The sequence below is a fragment of the Primulina tabacum genome, chromosome 16 (assembly GCF_025594145.1).
Source record: "Primulina tabacum isolate GXHZ01 chromosome 16, ASM2559414v2, whole genome shotgun sequence".
In the NCBI taxonomy this organism is placed as follows: domain Eukaryota; kingdom Viridiplantae; phylum Streptophyta; class Magnoliopsida; order Lamiales; family Gesneriaceae; genus Primulina; species Primulina tabacum.
The window spans coordinates 1,255,799-1,264,581 of record NC_134565.1 but is presented as its reverse complement, the minus strand read 5'-3'; the positions used below and the strand labels follow the sequence as shown (position 1 = coordinate 1,264,581).

The window sequence follows — 8,783 nt, the reverse complement described above, 5'->3', positions numbered from 1 at the left end:
GTGTACATGCCATTGTTACTCATCCAATGCCTTGGGAGAATTTTCCGGGGTTTTTAGAACAACCGATGTCGTATCTTTATGCAATGTAACAGCTGTTCGGAAGTTTTCAACTGTGGAAGAATCCTTAAACTTCAAGGCAATTGTAGAAAAACCGTCTTTGGATTCAGAAGCACTATTCAAACAGGCAAAAGTGACGCCTCTCTTCTCCATATCTGTCAGCTTCAAGTCTGGATAAAGACTGGCGTTCAAGATCAGTCGATAGTTCCCCTTAGCCCTCATGATGAGTCTGGCTTTACCTGTTCCTGATGTGGAAACATTGACCTTGATTTCTCCTTTGCCACGCTCTTTCCATGTTGCAGCGACAAACTCAAACAGCACGGAATCAGCTGTGAAAACGGCCTCCTCGTTATCTTCTCCCGTTTCAACAGTAACCTCCTGCCTGGCAGGAAATTTGCTGTTTTCGCAGTTACCAGCAGAATTTGCCGCCGGAGTACCAAACATCGAAGAATTTCCATTGTTAGAAAGACCAAAACTGAATGAAGGTTGGTCGTTCTTCAGGCCAAAAAGGGAACCACTGGAACCTGGAGGAGTCCCATCTTTAGGAACTGATCCAAATGAGAACAAAGTATTAGAAAACCCTGTCCCCGCAAGTCCAGAGAAGGCATTTTGTGCACTCGATAGTGGTTTAAATGAGCTAAAAGAGGGAGTTTCTACAGTCTTTCCAGCAGTTTCCTTCACACTATCTTCCTTGGCATTTCTATTGTCTTCTGCATCCGTCCTGGCATCATTCTCACTAATATCAGATTCTCCGGCGGTTTTGGCACCATCCTCAAAAGTTTCATTTACTGCCACCTTATCTACCCTAGCCTTTGCTCTATTTTGCTCACAGACATCATTGGTGTTATCCTTCTCAATATTTGGTTCAGTTTTTGACTCTCTAAACTTGCTTTCAGATTGCTTAGCATTGTTATTGATGTCAGGTTTCTCCTTCTCTGCAGTAGACTCGTCCTTTGACTTAACAACTTCATTTTCAAATTCGCTACCAGTTTCATCATTTTGCACTGTTTCCTTTCTTGTAACACTTTGTTCCGCCTCCACTGCATGATCAGAAATAGCTGGAGGCACCCCAATCGGATTGCAGCAAATGGGTTAGTACTATGAGCAGGGGTTGGGGCAGGGGCAGATGTGGTTGATGACGTTTGCTGGCGACGGACTTTAACAATCCTTCTAGTGGCAAGAACCTCATTGCTTGCCCTTCTAAAAGTTCCATTCTCTGGTTCAGATGTTTCATCATCGTCAAGGCCAGGATTATCTCGAGATAACTGTGCTCCAGCAGCCCTCTTTTTCGAAGGCTGAAAGTTGTTTTCTTTATCCTCCATGGCAGCTTCAAGTAAGCAACCTCAGCACACGGGAAAATTTTCCGCTGCATCAAACCACAACAAAACTCATTGAAACTTGGATCATAGAACAAAAATAGCTTGGAACTAGATAATAATTAGTCTAACCCACTCAACTTGGCAAAGATCCGAGGATAAAGAAAAGTGAATGTTCTCCACTAATTTTTGTTTTAAAATTTTATAGGCTCCCTCACATTACCAAGAGATCAAAAGGAGAAATGGTTCTAGAAATGAAAGAGAAAAAATAAACAAGTATTCAACTCCTACACTACAAAAGGAAAATCCATTGTGAAGTAACGAACAAAAATATAATTAAACTTGTACTGCTACTGCATCCAAAATGGCAACCAAATTCGGAAAGCCAGAAGGTCAATAAAAAAGAGACAAAACTGACAACTAAATCCCTACTCTCGTAAGATAAAATAAAACAGTTGACTATGATAAAAGATACAGCAAAAAAAGGTTACCAATCAATTGATGCAAAAAAAACCCATAAACATATATTCAAAATGAGCTCAAAGTTCTAATGTATACAGTAACAGCTGAAAATAAAACCATTACCCAATAAAAGGTAAAGTTAACCTTTCAATATAGGACAATGAACTTTTATCGAATGCCTATATAAATATGTTAAAAAAATACTCATCCCAACATTACATCACGAGACTTTCAAAAGGTAAAACACATTCCTACGCACTAGTATAAATAACGAATTTGTATTCGAGTTTCACGAGATAACATAACAGCCCTCGCCAACAATACATTCCCTTAGCTTAAATTTCTAAACACATATTCGAAACGAACAAATAGCACACACTTGGCAAGAACAATTTTCCTTTAGCTGAGGATGGTCATCTTTAATCTCGCAACTAAAAAATGATTAAAAAATAATAATAATAATAATGAAACGGAATGATAAACACTTCATTCTTAGCTCAGCTTTCACATGCATTCAAAATGAGCTCGACCAAAAGCCTACTTTTCTCCATCGATATCCCAGCCAAATACGAGTTAAGAGTATATAAAAATTATTGATTTTCAATCCAATAAAAAAAATAATGACTTGAACATCACCTCTACCAATGCACAATATTTCCCAAGCATATACAATACTGCACGAGTATACATGAAAACAGCGAGCGCGAAAGAGAGATCAGAAAATAGAAGTACCCAACATAATTTGAAGAGTTTGCGTTGGGTTTTGCTCGAATTTGAAGCTTTAAATGTCAAAAAATACGAATGCGTATATATCTGTATGCTACGTTCAGATCGACAAAACCCTAAAGAGAAACGAAATGAAAAAGGGGCAATTTTTCTTCTCCCTCTGTAATATTATAATATCAATGTTCGCGAACTATCGAATAATATAATTAGGACTCGAGTTTGGCTCAAAAAAATTCAAATAATATATAGATTATCCATAAACAGATTAAAACATAATAATTTATAAAATTTTAATTTTTTATAGAAGAAAATATGAAATAAAATAAAAATATATAATTAATTAATATATCATCTGCCGCACTAAACGGTGTTTACACATGTAGCAGCTAATGATCTTAAATATTTATAGCAAAAAAATAAAAAACAAAGATGAATGTACTCCGTGGCAGAAAAGCTAATTATTACAGTTTAAAAGCCAAACTGCAAAGAACGACCTTTTCACGAATAATGAAATGCTGGTTGCACAAGAAATACAGACAAGGCACGGGTATCCTTCTGGCCAGACTCGACTTGGCTAAAAATTTCAAAGATTACACCGAAAAAAGTTGGTAGGCAAGTTTCACAATTAAAGGCGACGAAGGACGAAGGAGAACATGGACCTTGCATTTGATGCATAGTCGATTATAATTCTTCTTCTTGTGGTGTAGCCTTTCTCCTTCGGGTAACTTTACTCTTGGGAGCAGCGGTCGCGCCTCCCACTTCAACTTTACGATGGTGCTGATTATTCACCTCAGCATTGGTTGAGTTTATTTGGCTCCTTAGCCGTAGAATTTCGCCTTTGGCAGATGCCAATTCCTCTTCTAGTTTATTTCTCCTCTTTTCCAAACTCTCTCTCTCTTTTCCAAGCTTCATCACCATGTTATGGGCGTCTTCCAAGTTTTCCCGAGCTTCTAGAGAAGCCTGTTTTTGCTCTTCAAGGGACCTGCAGACTGCATCTTTTTCATCTTCCAAACTCGAAACTCTTGAATTTGCCAACTCAAGATCCTTAGAAAGAGTTGATTCATTCCTATTCATCTCCTCAAGTGTTTTAGTAACCTCCTCTAAATCAGTCTCAAGAATTTTTCGCAATTCTTTGCTTCTAGAAATTTCAGTCTGCAGAACCTTTAACTCTTTGTTTAAAGAAGATACTAGTTTCCTTTCTTTCTCTAGATCCGCAGCTGCAGTTTCTGCTTTCTTGTCAGAATCAGCAAGTTCTTTTTCTAAGTTAGCACACTCGCGCTCCGAAGCAGCCAATTCTTGGGACACAATTTGCAGTTTTTCAGTATCTTTCTTGTAAGATTCTCTACCTTCTGTCAACTCGGCCTGAACCTTAGACAGCTCTGCTTCGAGCTTAGAGCACAAGTTTATTGACTGTTGGAATTGTTTTTTCAGATCAGAAGCTTCATTTCTTGATTTCTCCAGAGTTTCCTGTGTAATCTCGAGTTCCTGTTCAATACTCTTCGTATTTTTCAATTCGACATTCAGCGTTTCTCTTATATTCTCTTTTTCTTGAGTCAAATCAGTAACTAGAGCTTCATTTTTGTTTGCTTCATCCAGAGCAACCTTAAGCTGTTCCTCAATCTGTTGAATCTTCTTTTCTTGATCTCCCAAAATATTACGATCTGAAGCCATCTTTTTTTCTGTGGAGGCTCTATATTCCTCGAACTCCTTTACCATGGCGTCAAGCCTTTTGCTGGATTCATCCCTCTCAGCCACCAAGGAAGATAATTCTGTATTCATATTCTTCAGTTCCGAATTCTTCAACTCAAGCTCCTTTTCATTTTTTGAGAGCGTGGCTTTCAGTTGTTGTAGCTCAGAAATTAAACCACTTATCCTGTCCTGGGATTGTTGGTATACAGAGCTCAGTTGATAAAATTCGAGTTCCTTTTCAGTAATTTTAGAATCAAGACTCCGAAGATTATCTGCCTTTTCAGTAATCTCTGATGAAAGCGAGACAATCCTATCTTCCAAGACTGCCACACAATCCAACTTCTCCTTCAGTTGTTCTTGCAGTTCCTTTTTCTCGTTTCCCAAGTTACTGAGGTTTTGTTCAAGACTCTCAACCTTTATACCAAGCTCTTCAATTAATCTTCTATCTTTTTGCAACTCTTGTCCAAGGCTTGTTATCGTACCATTTGCAATTTTCAACTGATTAACTAAAGACCGCTGTGCTTCGCCTGCTTTTGCAAGTTCCTTTCTTTGAACTTCTCTCTCATACAAAATCTTTGACTCAAATTTTTTTTCCAGAGAAACGATGGCAGATTCCTTTTCTTTCAGTTTAATATTCACCTGTTCGTTCAGGAAGACAATACATAACTTACAAAGAAAAACCAATAAATTCCAGTAACGAATGATTCCAAAAATGCAAGTAGTTTATATAGGATTTTACTGGGGAGCAATACTTACCCCCGTTGTACTATGTGGCTGCCCATGCGGCACAATGATCGAAACAAAGTGTTTGGAAGCTGTACAACTTAAAATTTTCAAATTTTAACATTACTAGTGACTATAAATTTTGATATATTGGCAGACACTAAATCCTAGACATGCAATTTGTTTGACTCTAAACAAATTTTGCATCTTTAAAGACTTCGATCAATTCAAGAGTTATCTTTTTCCCTTTTCACGCTATTAACCAAGTAGGCACAACTGCTGTTAATCAAAAACAGGAAATAAAAATCAAGGACCACACACTCTTATATGCAGTTATGAAATAAGATAAATTTAATTTAAATGGCTTACAGATTCTATCGTTGCATCTGAAGCAGCCTTTTCCTTCCTTGTTGATGCATAAAGAGCACCAAGTACACCTGACGCCATAACTCCAACAACATTGAAAAGTGAAAATGTTGAGTTTGGGGAAGTGTTTCCTTGCACTGATTGCTGGGACACAAGAAACATTCACTTCAGGTCTATGAACTGAGGAAGTGTATACAAAAGAGACAACCTTCGAACCACAAACCAGTACTAAATAATTGTTTCCTTATTATATTGGGCAGAGATGCAGACCTCAGCTACTTGCATCAACTCTTCTGTTCTGGATTCGGTAGTTTCTGAAACAAATAAAAAACAACATTTACTTTAGCAAAAGCCCATCAAGATATGCATCTTTCATATGAATAAAAAATATTCACCACCATTGTGTTGAATGAAATGGATAGCGTTAGGCATTGATAGGCATCTAAAAACTTGCGAATTCTCTTAAAAACCCAAAATTTTAAACTCAACCACTTGCATGTCATTTGACAATGTATCACACAAGAACAAGGGAATCCAGTTAAAGCCGTGTTTGAACTGAAGCTTTCATTTGAGATATTGACTTAGAAGAATTTCATATAATTGAGAATTTGAACTACGTTGTTTTGATTCCATAACTAGAAGTGAAGTCAGCTTTAAAATCTTTGCATTTGAAAACTAGAGGTCGTATATGGATTGAGTCATTTAAATTCAAGAATGTCTATCCATTCTAGACGTTTAGAATCTTTGGGATGCTTCAATTTCATCTCCGCAACCTATTGATAGAGCATTTCTAAACTTATTATGGAGTTTAAATATATTTAATATTAATATGATTTAAGATTCAAGTTTCAAATACTTTCACTAAATTAAATATGTCCTGCAAAATAAATCTTTCCATCTAAACCAAACAATTAGCCAAATCCACCAAATCGTTCAATTCAAATGCAGTCTTAGTGCACCCTAAATAAAGGAGGAAGAAATGTCGTAGGTTGCATTCAGTTTTTTGCACTTACTGCTTCCGGTTTCTCATATTGTCCTGCTCAACCAGGGTGACCTTGATAGGATGAGTTCTAATTGCATTTGCATAGACGGGTGCATTATATTTAGTTGAAGCACAGTTGGTGATTATTACCCCTTGAGAGAAATTACAAATTTTTCTTCTCATGTTGCATTGTGTCCATTATTATTGATTCTTCATTTGTGTGCAAAAGGGTGAGATTTACGAAACTTCCTATGAAAATCAGATGAGAGACACAAAACCTTTAATAGAGCCAAATCATCACGTACAAAATGAGGAAAAGACAGGTGTTTGACGAATTGTTCACCACGAAAACAAGTGATAATTAAATCAACTAAAACACAAAACAATTTATTTCAATATCCAACTAATAAAGAAGCAGGTTTGCTAAAATCTATCATACGGATCAACCATAATAAGCTAGATTTGTGTACAAGTGAAACTACAGTACATTTCTCATTATCACAAAAGAGAAGCAACAAATAAGATTTTCCTAATCCAATATGATGCTAAAACTAGTTCAGAAGCAAACAAACCCCTATTCTATCATTATTCTCTGGCCGCGAGCAAAATCATCGAGCACATAAACTAAGCAACAGCCCTGTGCATGTCAAATCCCCGGCCATGGAAAATATCAGAAAATAATAAATTGCCTCTGGAAGTGCCCAGCGACGAAATTTTCACCATTTTCTTAACACCTGGTTGTAATGTCCTGAACACCGTGAGGAAGATAATGTTTGCAACTGGATTATAATTAAGTCACACTCACCTCACCTCTCAACTTTCCATCGCATTTTGTTCAAGACATTGGATGTATAGTCATGGAAATAACTCAAGACTCAAAATGCAATGAGCTACATGTACCAAACTCCCCTAGTCTCACTGCGACCAAACTAAACAAAAAGGTGTTTCATAGTAACCAGTTAATTGAACGTGACACACGTACTACAAAACCATTCCTAATTGGTAACGAAACTTCGGCATTAATTCAAAAACAAAATATGGAAAAGGAAAATCTTATTCCTGAAGCCAAAGGCATTATGAAGAAGCTACATTAAAACGGAAGCAAAAGTATCAGGCTTTGAACATCACAAAGAGGGGGAAACAATTAACCAATTGTCCTGATCTGCAAAAGTATCAGACTTTGAACATCACAAAGAGGGGGAAACAATGAATCAATTGTCCTGATCTTTAATAAAGTTAACAATTAAAAATATATATGTAATAAAACCAACGAACACTTTTTGAGAAGGCTCCACCAACAGCAAGGAATTAATCCAGATTTATGAAAACCATAAAATTTATGTGCATAATTGATGCAAGGACAAAATTATAATTTACATAAATTACACACATGAAAACTCAGAAAAGTTCTACTTTCAGTTTGATGGAAGAGTTTGACCACTTCTTGCCCAAAACAAACCACCACGCAAATTGCTTTCCGACCAACAACAAAAAGAAAAATAAAAGCAACTTAAGCTAGTAGAAAAGGCTAATGAAACCATAACCACGATATACAAGAAGAGGTGAAAAATCATTGCTTAAAAGTACAAGAAAATGTCGAATCCCAACTAACCTGCAGCAAGCCCATCAAGAGCCCCGGCCCTCATGCCAAGAAACGGAATTAATCCAAAACCCATCAACAAAATCCCTCTCCTTCTGCAAACGTCGCCATCTTTCAAATTTTCTTGTTGCATACAAGCCACAGCGGTTCTGTTCCTTCTAAGGCTGAGCCCATTTCTCGGGCAAGAAATCAAGAAGGAATGATGCAAAGAACATGAAGTCAAAGTCCCAGTGCAAACAGAAAGGCAAAGTGGAGACGGGTGGAATCCCATGGCTATCCTTTTCAGGTTTTCTTGATTTCTGGTTGATATGAAAAGTACATTGCCACCATAGCCCCACCGATTCCAATCCGTTTGGATTTAGATTTTTCATTTATATTTTCACTCACAGCATGAATTGGTAGTAGAAAGACCGAATTGCACTTGAAAGTTTATGGCATTTTGAGAAGTTTTTATTTTTTGAAAATATCTTTTTGATAACGCAGGATCGAACGAGTTTCATGTATATGCTGTCGCTGCACTGCTAAAAATATTGGGTGTAATTTAAGTTTTGAATACATGCTCCTATTTATGCGTTATTAGTATTTAAAAGCCACATTATTATTATTATTATGTGTGAGATTCTTAGAATAAAAATTTTAGAGGACATCAAATCATTTAATTACTTAATTACTTTTTTTACCCGATTAAAAATCTACTCAAGTCAATCCATATTTTATATAGAAAAAATCTAAATAAAACTTCTCTTCTAAATCGAATAATTTTTTTAAATTGAAAATAATTTCATATTAATTGTTTAGTATTATTTGATTAAATTTAAAATAATAATAACACATACAACGCGTGTGCATTTTTTTATTATTA

The 8,783-nt window shown here is 36.3% G+C and overlaps 1 protein-coding gene and 1 pseudogene across 1 annotated transcript; both read right to left on the bottom strand.

Annotated features, from left to right (window-relative positions):
- Nucleotides 1–2,714, bottom strand: LOC142529538 (nuclear pore complex protein NUP50B-like; annotated as a pseudogene).
- A 160-nt stretch (nucleotides 2,715–2,874) lies between these two features.
- LOC142528806 (MAR-binding filament-like protein 1-1) lies at nucleotides 2,875–8,320 on the bottom strand. Its single transcript, XM_075633989.1, has 4 exons — nucleotides 7,934–8,320; nucleotides 5,610–5,653; nucleotides 5,343–5,483; nucleotides 2,875–4,889 (listed from the first exon to the last, which is right to left on the bottom strand). Exons 1-4 carry the CDS (start codon nucleotides 8,190–8,192, stop codon nucleotides 3,243–3,245), a joined length of 2,091 nt encoding a protein of 696 aa, XP_075490104.1. The 5' UTR covers nucleotides 8,193–8,320; the 3' UTR covers nucleotides 2,875–3,242.
- Nucleotides 8,321–8,783: the final 463 nt, after the last annotated feature.